We start from the raw sequence: 14,974 nt of genomic DNA on the forward strand, positions 1-14,974 counted from the left end.
TATTTAGGCTGCCACGGTCACTAACTTGCCCAGCATGAATGCATCGCCTACCTATTTATCCCTGACCGGAGGATGCAAGGTTAGTTTATATACTCCGCAAAGCTAGCAGCCCGTTCTAAGAAATGAGAAGACAATATTTCAATCAAGCTAAGTGCCAAAATTAAGTGTGCAAACAGCAATCCATTAGCATCAGCTCGTTGAGTTCAACTTCTCCAAGAGGACCTTGTTAAGGAGCCTGGATTTGCCTTCCCTTTAGATAATTTCATAACCTGTTATTCGAAGACATTGTAGTTACAAATATCCGAAAAACAGAAAACAGATGGGCAAAACATTTTTAAAAAATAAAAGAAAAGGGAAGAAAATAAACGAAAAGGGGCTTCGAACTCCACAAGTGAATACCTGGCCAGCAAAAAAAACCTGTGTAGCTTAGTTTTGCCTCCACGATATGTTGTTCTAGCTGCTTTGGATTCTCCGCAAGCACTTGGTCCACCATTTTTTCAATCTCAGCAGGATCTGTTATCTGTTATTTCCAAATTCACAAGCATGGGCTCACATTTTCTAGGAATACAACTTCATTCATGGATCTTCACCATCACACAGAAATGGAAAAAATCAAGCTCGAACTGAAAATTGTAACTGGGGCCAACTACGGTTGAAAATGAAATCAATGAACGAATCTAATCAAAATATCAACAAATTTTCTCCCAGAAACACACTGATCAATGAAGTAGTTTATGAAGGCGGCTACAACAACTGTTATATGCTTCTTTATGCATCACCCAAGTTTCTTCTATTGTGACTACAGCTGGCATATCAATAAGCGAGAAAATTACTGAAAGGTACAATGGACAAGAAAGCAGTACTCCCCACACAAGCTAAGTACAAAGGAGACAGCCTGAGCTAACTCAGGAGAACCTTCCAAATACAAACCAAAAGGCGATTTGCAGAGAAACCCACAAAGAGCACGTAAATGTAATCCTCTCTTAAGATGTGGCGGGAATGAATTGCTGGTAGAAACCTCGTGAATTCACGGGGCCATGGAACTCTATAGGGGAGATAATTTCAGAAAATAGAATCTATAGGACTTAAGGTTTTTCATATACATGCATGTCTTCCTCTTCTTAATTCAGAGTAAGCATCTACTGGGAATATTCAAAGTAAAGTTCACTAGCTTTTAAGAAACCAATTTCCACCCCAACTCAATTAAAATTCCACATTTTGCGGTTCTCTTTGAACAACAATAAAATGAAAGTAACGAAAATGAATGACACACGGGAGTCCTATAACATATTCTGCAACTTACCTGAACCAAATCCTTTTCTTTTATCAGCCCCTTAACGGTTCCACCCTTGGCTAGCAGCTCGAATAATATCTACAAACACATCACAAGGCAAGAGTTGTAAACATGCAGCATGTACAAATATTACAAAATGAATAAATAAATAAATAGGACATAGCTTAAAGTATCTAAACATCTTACTTCCTTCTACATTCGCTGCAACATAGTAAATACAGATTATTACACATTGAGCCAAGTCAATCAAACTATTAAAAAAGAAAGAAAGAAAGAAAAAGAATCTGATGTTTGTATCCTAAGTCTATTCAACATGTGAGAACAGGGAGAAAAAAAGAAGTGAAACAGAATATAAAAGTTTAACGGCAAGAAATGGCGCACCGTGAAAATTGAACTACACAGATCAACATATTTTACAAAATAAATGCCGCATATTGGACATCCTTGTCTGTCAATCCGATTCTCTGTGACTAAGCTGAGTTGGTCCTTATCCCAGACATACAAACAAAATTAACTATTACACTATTTTAATTCTCTGAAATTTAATAAGGGAAAATATGTGGATCCGTGTGTGTGTCTGATGAAAGCCTTAATGTCAATAGCCGTTAGATGAGTTAATGAGATCTAGGCAAAGTGATAAAATATGGTGTGCAAGAATTAGTAAAGCTGGGATCTTAAATATGCACTATCGACAAGTTACAAATAAAATATACCTCCTTCCCAATCTTGCCACTGATAACTCCACCTTGAATGGAAGCTATCAACTCGGACAGCTCTTCAGGTGTAAGCTTAATTTCATTTATAGTCAACTTTTCATTTTTCATGAAGGCGGCAATATCGCCCATAATCCAATTGGCAGCCAGCTTTACATCAGCACCTTTGGCAAGGGTAGCATCGAAAAACTCTGCAATCTGATAAATCCGTCCAGAAAACAAAAAACATGCCAATCATAAGTGAAAATACTTTCCAGCAGCAAGTTAACTTTATATTCACTCCCTTAAATGCAAAGTTTGGTATAATAACTGAAGATTCATAAAAAGCAAATTAATATTTATAGATTCCTATATAGAATTAGAGAGAGACAGAGAGAGAGAACATGATCAGATAAAGAAACCCAACCATAGCTTTTAGAAACAACGAAGTACTCACATTTTTATCATTAGCAAGGAAAAGAACATCTTGCATGCTTAAGCCCATATTCTCATATCTTCTACGCTTTATTTCTGGAAGCTCAGGTAAGGAATTGCGAATATCATCAACATATTCTTTGGAAAGGAAGACTGCAGGAAGATCTGGTTCTGGAAAATATCGATAATCAGACAGCCCTTCCTTTTTCCTCATTGTAACTGTTCTCTAAACAGAATAACAAAATTTCTTTACGTAAATAAGAATGCAGGAAGTGAATACTATTTTTTACCTGCTACACTAAAAAACCACAATAATATCACAATTTAGTACTAGCCTGAGCGCCTTCTTCCCAAAGACGAGTTTCCTGTGCAATCTGATCTTGCTGACCTTGATTATGAAGTTGCACCTGCCTTGAAATTTCAAAATCGATGGCTCTACTCACTGATGAAAATGAATTCAAATTTTTAATTTCAACCTGTCAATAAAATTTATAATATCAGCTGCTAAATCTGTAAAAGATTGTACTATTTCATATTGCATTGTCACGAGGGGGAAAAAACAAGAAGTCAAGTCATTTTAAATACTTCACCATAATGAAAAAACAAGGATCAAGCCATTTTACATACAATTTTTTTCAATACGTAAAGATATGTCATTTTGCTCGTCTACATGCTTGATTTGTAAAAATGCTCTGCATTTTATTCTTTCAGGTAATGAAAGTCGCCAATTAAATGATGTCAACAGCTGTCCTGGCGCAAATGCTGACAAGATTAATTATTTCAGATAATACCTTCCTGTCACCACCCTTAAAATGTTATATCCAGGTAAGAAATATCGGAGCCTCGGTAAATTAATCAGAAGGAGCGGCAGAGAATAATGTGAGTTCCATTGTCATTATATCATTAATATTTTTCAGCCTGAAGACTGCACAGAGATAGCTCAACGTAAACACAGATCCTCGAATAATATTTAGAGTAGGGACAAGATCTACGTAATTTCAAAGCATGAACAAAGTATTCATGCAATTTTATTATCAACATCAATAAACCTCCCAGGGATACCTTTGTCCCAAAGCGAGATTGCCCAATGGGTCGAACTGAGACATTCACATCACAACGAAGAGAACCTTCTTGCATATTGCCATTGCTCACTCCCAAATACCGAACCAGTCTCTGTAATTCCGCCGCATACTCTGCCGCTTCAATACCGTTCCTCATATCAGGTTCAGAAACTATCTCAAGCAATGGTACCCCTGCCCGATTTAAATCAACCTGTCATGATAAACCACAAAATTATGCCGTGAATAACGACTATTTAAGGCCTCCACAATTTTTGAAGACCATGAATCCAACAAAAATTTGTTCAAATACGATGAACAGTGCGGGTTGCCCAAGTTATATTAATATCGAAGGGCATTTGAAATTGATTATAAGTAAAAAGGATATAACTCAGAACCATATATACATATTAAAGCATGTTAAACAAGAAACTGAATCAGTCAGTGCAACGTTTAGGATAGAAAATCAAGTGAAGGGGATAGAGCGGTTACCTGAGAGTAGCTACCATTTTCTGCATGTAGCAGCTTCCCTGCATCCTCTTCCATGTGAACTCTGGTAATGCCAAATTTCCTGTGGCCACCACCATACTCCACTGGAAGATCCACATCAATGTAACCACCGGTAGCAATTGGCACATCAAACTGAGAAATTTGATACCCTTTTGGAAGATCTGGGTAGAAATATTGCTTCCTATCAAACTTGGAGTTCAGAGACAACTTGCAATTAAGAGCAAGACCCAATTTCACAGCAAACTCTATGACCTTGGAGTTCAAAACAGGCAAAGCACCAGGCAAGCCCATACAAATCGGACAGACAGAGGTATTAGGTGAAGACCCATAATTGTAAGGGCAGCCACAAAAAGCTTTGGTTAGAGTGGAAAGCTGAACATGGGTTTCTATACCAATGATTGCTTCAAAGTTTTCTGCGATTTTGTTCAATTTTTTGGATTGGGTACTAGATGGCGAAACATTGGCTTGGGAGGATTGCTTTTCCTGTGTGGCAGTTTGGGATTGTGTGCTTTTCATTGTGCAGTACATGGCCCCATTTTTTCTCCCGAGTAGTGATACTGGATATAGCAGAAAGGGGTTCGCTTGAAAGCCTCTAAAAACTGTGGACGCCATTTATGTTCGAAAAGATGAGCGAGCTTGAAGGAGCTCACTACTGAGAGTGCCTGTCTCCTCAACAGATATCCGAACGATTCTTGGGTGTGGCGTGGTCGTATTCTGCCCAACGCCCAATTGTGATGGACCTTTAGGATCAGACGACACGACATATCCCAAAAAAATATGATATTCAACCCGGATAATCCGTTGGGTTAGGCGGGCTACCGGTTTTTAACCCGTCTGCTGGAAACGACGCCGTCTTTTCATGGGATGAAAAATTTTAAAAACGCTGCTTAAGAGCCGTTTTCTATCCTTCTACAACCCGAAGCAGAAGACAATGAGCCCACAAACTTCGAACGGAATGCGAAAGAAATCTCAATTAGTTTTGCAGCTTTGGAGATGTCGATGGCGTAGGGAAAAAGAAGAGAAGGTGGAAAGTATGATTAGGGCAGAAATTGAAGGCTACAACCTATGATTACCTGAAAGAAGTGGCAAACTCTGATTCAGCGAAAGCTTCAGGAACCCAAGACGAGCATGACCACCAGAGATAGCGAGATTGTGAAGTCGAATGTGACGGTTAAATCATTAGAAGCACAGAGAAATCGGAGAGTGAAGGAATGGAGAGTCTCTCTCTTTGTTTTTTTTTTTTTTTTTTAAATCATAGGGAAAGAGAATTGGGGAGGAGGAATTCTTGCCCTTTTTTAGCCCCCAATTGGGAAGAAGGCCAAATTGGCCTGGGGATATAACCTTTACCCTGCTCTGCCACTAGGGCAATATATTTGGTGGGAATTCTCTGTGATATTCCCTTCTTTAATTTTTATTAAAGTTTCTTCGAAAATTTAAAACTTAAAAAATATATCTTTTTTTTTTTGCCATGAAAATTAGTTCTTTAATAATTAAATATGAATCATTTGTACATATTTAATATTTGGCTCCAATTCTAATTTGAATCATTAAAAATATGAATTTCGGGTGCGTGTTTTAATGATCATGAGCAATTTGCTGAAATAAAACACATGGTCAGTTTACAAGTGAAATTATAATCCTTTTTCCTTTATTTACAGGCATATTGTTAAATAAAATACTCTTGGAAGTGGAGTTCTCATAGAATCTGCTGTTTTACAAAGCAGTAATTCTCTTCACTCGTCCCTAACGTTAAGGAAAGCAATTAAACTTCAAGCAAAAGCCAATCATGAATATCATTGCTGTACAAGTACCATTATATACACAAAAAAAGTCGATGCAGCTGAGTTACATTCTCACACTTGGCAGTGACAAGACCTGCAAATGCTTCGCCATTCGCCAAGCAGCACAGGATACACAATTGACATCATCAGTAATTGAGGACTGATTTAGAGAAGAGCTCAGCAGACAGAGCACCCTGATTTCCTATTTATTTTCCACCATACAGAAGATAAATGCACCACGCCAACGAGTGTGAGAGACAGCATATATAAGAGTGCAAGACAATCATTTGATTCCCTGATAAGAGTTCATGTAGCATCAGGGCAAACACTCCCAGGTAAAATGAAGAAGCTGAAACCTCTTGGATTTCTGCAGCATATGAATACACATAAAAGTCAGCTTATACTCTATTATTTAATATACCAGGACAGTAATTTTCAGATTATGATTGGCCTTAATAACTCATAGCGATGAAAGCCCGTTCCATGTAAATCAAAGGCAGATGTGGGTAAAGAACAACAGAAAGAACCAGGTCAGTTGCACAGACACATTGGTAGTGACATTCTTCATAGTAATATGAATAAGCAACATTTGTAATTAGCTTGGCCATCATGCTTGCCGTTCAGGAAAAATAAAACAAAGGAAAGGAAAGACAGACCGTCACAAGAAGTCGAGAACTAACAGTAAGTTTCAGTACTGGCTTCTTACAGCTCAACCACAACATTTGTAAACATATTTTTTGTTACCGTGTAAATCCATAAGAAAGATGTCATGCTTGTGATACAACCAATAAGGGACTTGCTGTAGTGTAACTACATAAAGAAGACTAATACTATTCTAAAACTATTTATTTCATAAGTTTCAACGCAGTTCAAGTGGGCAGAGAATACAAGATAATCGATAAAATTTGTAAGCTAAGATATACTTTCGTTGTCACTACTGACCATCGGATTATTTTAGAATGCAACATTGATGGCAAAATTGCAAAAGCTGGAACAATAATTGCATATAGTTCAAGTATCCAGGGAATAAAATGCCAACAAGATATATCATATTAAAATTATAATAGATTAAAGAAAAGTAGAAGGAAAAGTAGTTTTGCGACCCGGCAACTATTATTTTGTACAGTCCATTTGGCCAGCAAATGTTGAAAAGCAACTGCTTGTTAGAGTGCCTCTGATAAGAACTTGCAGCATTTCAAGTCAAAGAATCAGATAAGGTGATAATGATAGGCCTTACCAGATGCTAACATGAAGTTTGCCAAGCATTAGAATAGTGTGGAAGTTAAGCCATGCATTAACATCTTGCGGGTTGAGCCTATCCTGACGTTAGCCCAGTTTATGGTTATAAATAATCACCAGGGTTTGAGTCATTCACCAGACAATACTTTCCAAATTAGTATAGTTAGCCAGTTTATTTCTATACCAACCACCCGTAGGAGACACAGATTCGCTTAGTGAAGGACTGCAGTACTCAAATAAATCCCCAGGAAAAGTAATGTTGCATCGCAACCATGGCCACATGAGAGTTTAATCCTTCACAGATGTTCATTAGGCCAAATCTCTAGATGATAGGAAGTCAAGCATATGTTACTGTGTTTCTATTAGTAGAAATCTTTTGACTAGTAAGAGAAAAAGCAAACTATAATTGCCAAATATAGTGCAAAATTTGAATAGCAGGTTATGAACCAAACAATATGTGAACTTATAAGGGCTCAATAACTTCTGAATGAACTTGGATTGGATAATCCTTCCAATGAGGATATGGCGCGTGATAATCAAGAAGTCACACATATAGTCATATGGGAGAAGTTTCAACAGGATTTATAAGTAAAACTTTCTATGGTTATAAAGGAGATCAAACAGGATATGGCGCGTGATGGGATGAGAATTGAAGTTCTTTTAACAGGCCAGGCGTCATAGAAGGACGATGTCAGAAAAGCCTGGTAGCTATGTTATGTGGCAATGTGTTGTGGGTTGGTGCCTATTATAGCATAAGCCCATTTTATGGCTACAAATACACATAAGGAATACAAGAGATCACTAGTCACAGAGTGTATATAAAACAGTAGTAATTGCAGGCAAGCTCTAGACAGAAGGCGCACATCAAACACATAATTGCAAGAGGTCAATTATACATCATCTGTATAAATGAGTAAATATTACCAAATTATCTGTAGCATGTCTCATGCTGTTATTTGAGCCTTAACTCAAACATATATAACCGAGACTCCATTTAATTAATTTAAAATTATATATCAGTAAGATGGAAAAGGATCTTCTAAAGTGCATCATGCACATACCACATATAATGTACAATGGATTGCCGTTCATGAGCGTTGGATTATGATTTCCGTGGTCTTCACTAGATAACTTAAAACCTTTATGACCAAGCAATCTAGAGTATGAGCCTCTCTGTATTCTAGTTTCTGGTAAGAAGTCATATTATAGATCATAATAAAATGTGGTTGAGCAACCGATAAGCATCCACTCTAATCAATAGTTATCCACAAATACTGTGGTTCCGAAATGCCAATAAGAATTTGAAGGAGCCGAACCCCAAGGGAACAAAAATACGTATCTGCCTAATTAGGTTTTTGGCTCAGCATAAGATATGTTCTTTAAAAAAAAAATCTTCAAGCCTTTCAGCTTGCCTTTCTATCCAAAAAATAAGATACATTCTTTCACTTTGTAGCAGCTTCCCATGAAAAGCTTTCAAGATTATGGCAGGAACCAGATGTGCTTCGTTGTCTTAGCAAAATGTGCAATATATGCAGTTTCCCAGTGAACACTGATCGAGGGCATTGAAGATAAATCAGAAGGTGTTTCTTTGCCATTATTTTTATTACAAGATAGAATAGTTTTTACGCCTTCTGATTGCTACCGCTCTATTCATAAGTATTTCAATCAATATTTTCAACAGCAGACTAGATTAGCCAGTTTAGTCATTCAGACCGTGAGTAGGTTACATGTATGATTCAATCAATCCTGAAAACTGGCTTTAGCATTAGAAACAGACCGACCAGGTTTTCGGAAATCCAGTAAAAGCTCTTTTCATATCCTATCATGAGTTCATTACTACTTTAAAATTGATCCAATCAAAGGTGATACGCCCCGTTTAAAATTCTCAAATTGGCGGCCATGTTAGAGATTTATGTGCATTCTTTTTTTCAGACTGATATAGCATAACCATGAGAAAGACAAAGAACCTTGAATACTTGCTACATGTAATGTATTTATAACCTCAAGTGGTGCATTGGAATTCGAAATAGATTCACATGTTACGTCATCAAGATGGATTGTTTGTCATTTGCTAGTTCTAAATAACCTTTTGTCAATGCAGAGGCTAGTAACCTTATCATTTGGTTTTGCTTTTACTTTATAGAGAACAAACCAAGTTAAAACCTATTTCCACAACAACTAACAGAGAAGCAAGTTCAAACGGTTGAATAAACTTCTTCTAAATTATGTTAGAATCAGGATGAAGAGGAAATTTGGAACGAAGGGAATCATGATTTTCAGTATCAAAGTAATACTGTCTTAAAGAGAGCGGTTCATTTCATACTTCTTTTTTTGGGTGATTGGTTCATTTCGTACTCAATATATATTAACATGTGGAAGGGAATCTTCAGATATGCAACAGAAAATTTCACATGAAGTATAAATGGAGAAAATTGATACACAAGCCAGCAGATTGGGACTGCTATAACCAGCAAATACTAAAAAAGGGGCTAATGTATAAGAGCAGTCATGATACTTAATCATTTTGAAAAGCCAACAAAATTAACTGCTAAGATGACAGAAGACAGTAAGGTAACTTTCCTAAAGATATCCATGTATGATAGTTTACAGGGAATGATGTAATTAATAAGAAATAACTATATAGTTAAAAGATAATGCTTTGGACAAACGGAAAAAGGATAAACCTGGCTTTACCTCAAGTGTATCATGCCCAAAATTCAGCTTCAACATTTTATAAGGAGTATGAGACTTTCAAAATCACTCAGTTACATATAGAAAGCTTTCCAGTCCATTCATCAGCCACTCCATAATCAAGGCTGAGCTCCCTCATTGGAGGGATGTTCTCCAATGCAAATAGCATAAGGTGAGGGAACATCAAATTATTGTGATCATACAGCACAAACTGAACCGACACGTTAGGTATTGAACTGTGGCTCATATAGCAAGCAAGATTCCTCATTGTGGACACATCCATGGCAAAATCTAAAGGTGGAATTGATGGATAAGATGGACGCACATAATCAGAGTATATTTGAGATAAATCACCCCATTCTGAGGCTTGCCTATTAGAAAACCGACTCGGATATATCAATGAATCTCCATTCATTGACAAAATCTGTGCTTGCTCCATAGTCAGAACAACCCCTGCATATTCACAGATAAAAGCACCCGCATGAATAAGGTCCAATGACCTCACTCCCCAACCTGTTTCCCTTGACCGAAACACTTCCAATCTATTTTTCGGCCCATGCTGCGTAACCCGATTTCGGCAATGTGGAGGACAACGACAGAAAGGGCCACATTCAAAAATTATAGGCTTCCCTCTCACAAGAATCCCATTTAGATTATAAGGGAATTGGCCGCCGTTTTTCATAGCACAAAAGCAGTTATCAGCACACCCATCAACGCAGTCACAACCGGTAGCATTCCCAGTTAGATGAAATACAAATGGAGGAAAATTAGTCCGGGAAAGATATTCATAACGCAAAGGCTCATGATCCCTATCTATGTCGTTAAAAAGACGAACGGGAACCTTCTCCTTTTGGTTAGAAATATCAAGACTGAGATAAGCCATTGGCTTGACAGACAAAGGACGAGTCCTAAGAGCCTGAGCAAGTCTAAGAATAGCACTACCCATTTCAGGTTGGCCCTCAATTCTAACAAGTTTATACTTGTAAACCCCAAATCCAGATTTACCCACATCAAACCAGCATTGAACAATTCTATACAAGCCATCATAAACGTAAATTTTACTGGAAACGCTTCCATCATATTTGAACCCTCGAATCACACGCACTTCAATTCCATAATGCATGCTTCTTTCCATGGCACGATTTCCTCCTTCTAACTTCTGGTGAACAACTTGCCTTGAATGATTCTTAGCTTGGCCTCCATGACCCGTGTAGATTATCACATCGCCACCGTCTTCGTCATCCTCGTATCCACCAGAAACTATCACACTGGTAGCTATTGGCTCCCCATTTGTGCTCTGGCTAGAAGGAAGATAGTCAATTCCAGCTTGTGGTTGACCGTGCAACCCAACCACGACGAGTTCCATCCTAAAAAAGAACAAATCGCCAATGTAAATCCCTGGGATCGCGCCCACTATCCGCTTATCACGATTAAGCCACAATCCACGATCCCTCATCAACGAGGCAGCCCTCAAATCACCTCGCATACGTTTAGCGCCAGAAAAATCGAATTTCTTCTCCTCCTCCACCGTTGCCAAAACACGCAACGAATCGTAAATCATCCTGGTCCTTCTAGTAATGTTGCGGAAATACCGGTCATCTTCAATTCGAAGATCATTGACCCTCACCAGCTCCTTCACTCGCGGGATCCGCCGCGGAGTAACGACGACCGGAGGAACCTGGTTTTCCTGTGGCACTGGAACAATTGCCCGCGAATCCGGACCTAAAGCATTGGCATCTCCCTTTGCGTTAAACCTCTCAGCCAACATAGTCCTAAACTGCTCGGAAAATCGATAGAACTCCGCATACAGGTTGTCCTGTTCCGTCGATGCGCCTCGGTTGTCAACGGAGGCGAGGTTATTATCACAGAAATTACTGCGCTGCGACGGAGAGAGCCCGTCCAAGGCATGATTCGAAAACATGGTCCGCTCCACTTCTTGGGGTTCCTGGGGATGATGGTTCAGACATGGCTCATCCAACGGCTCGAGCTTCGGTTCCAATTTCGGGACCAACATAACGGTGGGAGTAGTCGCACCAGCACCGGCATTGATGGGGTTGGTGCTGCCGCTCGGCATACAGGCGGATGGGTCGGGTAAGTCATTGAGGTCTTGAAATGGTATAAGAGAATCCATGGCTTTGCCGAGGGAAATGAAGGTGTTTAGGGTTTAAGACATGAAAGCGAGTTCAAAATTTAGAAAGAAGGGAACAGATGTCTAGAATCGAGCACAGAATCATCCAAAGACAAAATTGAGAGAGTGAAATATGAAAATTCAGGAGAGAGAAAGAGGGAGAAAGCACTTTGTCCTCCTCAAGACACAGTACCTGTAATAAAACTGTACTTCAAGAAGCGAGGGGCTCTCTCTCCCTCGATCTTGTCTCTTGGCATTTTATATTTTTCGTCCCTTTTTGGATTTTTTTCTCACTTTACCTAAAAAGGAAAATGAAAATTTGGCTTTGGAGCAAAGTTTGCTTAAATTTTGAACTGACTTTACTTTTTGGCTTTTTGAATCTTCCCTCGCTGTGGGGAATAGTTCTCTGCTTTCCTGGGAAATTTCTCGCGCCCTTCCCTTCCCAATTTTACGGATTCGTCCGCCACCATTGTTACAACCTGCAATCGCAACTGAACTGCACATCATGCAGTATTTTTTGAACTGTAGCAAAAGCGTGCTTGAATAACATACAAAATGTTTTTAAAAAATATTTTTTGCAAATCAAAAAAAATTTCTGCACATATTTATTTTATATACCGTAAAAATACTTTTAAATTATAGTTTTGATTCTATCTAAATACCCTCTAAATTTATTTTTCCATCCAATCCTACCATTTTCTAAAATAATATAGATTTTGTTTTTTTTTTCAGAATGGAAGATGGTTTTTTTCCCAAATGAATGCATATCATTTATGTCATTCACAAATTATGGACAATATAACTTTTTATTAAATGTACTATTATAATATAAGTAAATAGAGTAATGAGAAATATTACTTGCAAATCATAAAGAGTATGGTTTATTTCTTAACTCAAAGTGAATGGCAAAATTACTTATTCCAAGCAATTTTCATACTCCAATTGTGTAAAAAATATCATTGCATTTCCTCCGTTCCTATTTCTTTATGCTGAAAAATCACGCATGTTAAGAAAATAGCAAAATAAATGCACTGTAAGATAATTATTTTTGTTTTTTCAGTTTTTTTGTCGCACAATTTTTCCAGGAAACTTTGTCCTTGCCTATATTTAATATCCTTTACTTATTAGGTTGTCATTGCAGACAAGTAATGATTATATTTTAAAATTTGCAATATGACATGTATCTAGAAATAAGATAAAATTGGGAAAATCCCAAAAAATATCCTTGGAATACATGAAATGCCAGATTGGGTCCTTAAATTTTGAAAATGACAGAATGGGTCATTAACCCAATCTGTCATTTGTGAAATTCAGGCGAATTGATAATTTTGCCCTCATTTATTCATTCACTACAATAATTCAAGTAATCACTATAAGAGTTTAGGTGTTACATAGATTCGTGTAGCGAATAACTACTCACTTTTTCATAGTCAGGTGTCTTGTTATTAACTACAACTAATTCTGTAATCACTAGAACAATGTAAGTATTACCTAAATTTGTGTAGAGAATAACTACTCATTTTTTCATAGTCAGGTACCTTATTATTAACTACAACGAATCTTGTAATCACTAGAACAGTGTAAGCGTTACCTAGATTTGTTTAGAGAATAACTACTCACTTTTGCTCAGGGGCAAAAATGTCAATTCGCCTGAATTTCACAAATGACAGATTGAGTCAATGACCCATTCTGTCATTTTTTAAATTTAAGGACCCAATCTGGGATTTGGTATATTCCAAGGGTTTTTTTTGGGATTTTCCCAATAAAATTTTAGATAAGGACAAATAAATGGGGAGAAATAACTGACGAAAGGGTATTTCTCTCACTGCTTCTTTTTATGCAAGTTACAGTTTTATAAATAAGTATATTTATTTTTATAAGCTAATTTTGAGATATATAAACCTCTATTGTATTTTTTCCATTTTTACTCTTAATTGATTATGAATCTATTTCGTTCTTTTTTTGCATCATGCTTTTTCCGCCTGCCTTTTTCGTAATTAGAAAATAAATCATATTTTTTACATATTTATTATTTTTAACGCGTTGGCACCCTAGCATTTAATTTGTAAAAGTCATTATTTAAATTAAATATATTATGATATTATATTTATTCGAAGACACATGTAAAGCTTTATTTGAATATAAATGTAATTATACTTTTTTTTTGCCAACATAAGTGTAGTTATAGTTTATGATTGTGAAAGTAGATTATAGCCTTTAACAAATCAACTGCTATATTTAATAGAATCTATAGCAACCCATGATCAAAACCTAAACATTTATTTATATGCTCAGATTAACGAATAGCCATGTTTTAATATTTGTCCAAAAAAATGCTATGATTTTGTTATTGTAGGCTTTGTATGGTTTATATTTATAAACAATTACTGGCAAAAACATACTTATAAGCAATTAGAACATCAGTTAATACAATAAAAAATAAAAGTAAAATTTTAAATTGATAACGAGGCACATTATTTGGAAATTTTGTGATTGCTTTATTTTTTTTAATTCGTAGAAAACATATGTAATGCATCTTTGATTACATCTAGTTTTATCTATTTAAAAAGGTAAGAAGAAATGCGCTCCAACTACCACGTATTCTTTTGGCCAAAAAAAAAAACTACCACCTATTCTAAAAGCCTGTTTGGAATAGTTTATGAATAACTTATAAATAATTTTTCAATAGTGATTTACGAAACACAAAATAAGTATGTGAAAGGAGTGTTGTCTCGGTTTACGTGAAATATGCTTATAGAGAATTTTCACCACTATCCTAAATAGACACTAAATTTAAGAAAATTTAGAAAACTGTTTAAGTTTGTTATTTGACACTCTCTTAATTCTTTTTTATAAGCCACACGTTTTTATGTTCTCTTTTATAAGCTACACCTTGAGGGTGCATAAATTATTATCTAGAGTTACTTATAAACACTTAGGTTTTACGAAATAAAACTTTTCTTGTATATTTATTTTAAAAAGCACAAAACCGGTTTAAATAATTTAAACTAGACAAGCACTGAATTATTAATAGGTCACTTATTTTGAAATAAACACGGATACATAATATTCCTTCTATTTGACCAAATGATGTTAGAAACATATTACTTCCAATCCTAATTATAAGATATTATTTATAGTTTACA

At 36.5% G+C, this 14,974-nt stretch overlaps 1 protein-coding gene across 1 annotated transcript; it reads right to left on the reverse strand.

Annotated features, from left to right (window-relative positions):
• Positions 1-417: 417 nt before the first annotated feature.
• Positions 418-11,852, reverse strand: LOC114749010 (histone-lysine N-methyltransferase family member SUVH9; the record flags this gene model as incomplete). Its single annotated transcript, XM_028937476.1, has 6 exons — positions 9,813-11,852; positions 2,757-2,795; positions 2,444-2,647; positions 2,008-2,205; positions 1,304-1,372; positions 418-520 (listed from the first exon to the last, which is right to left on the reverse strand). Coding segments are annotated over exons 1-6 (2,632 nt in total), but the record flags the coding sequence as incomplete, so codon positions are not given.
• Positions 11,853-14,974: the final 3,122 nt, after the last annotated feature.

The sequence above is a fragment of the Neltuma alba genome, unplaced genomic scaffold (genome assembly GCF_004799145.2).
Source record: "Neltuma alba isolate B1F8T4 unplaced genomic scaffold, ASM479914v2 tig00005902_pilon, whole genome shotgun sequence".
NCBI classification, from domain to species: domain Eukaryota; kingdom Viridiplantae; phylum Streptophyta; class Magnoliopsida; order Fabales; family Fabaceae; genus Neltuma; species Neltuma alba.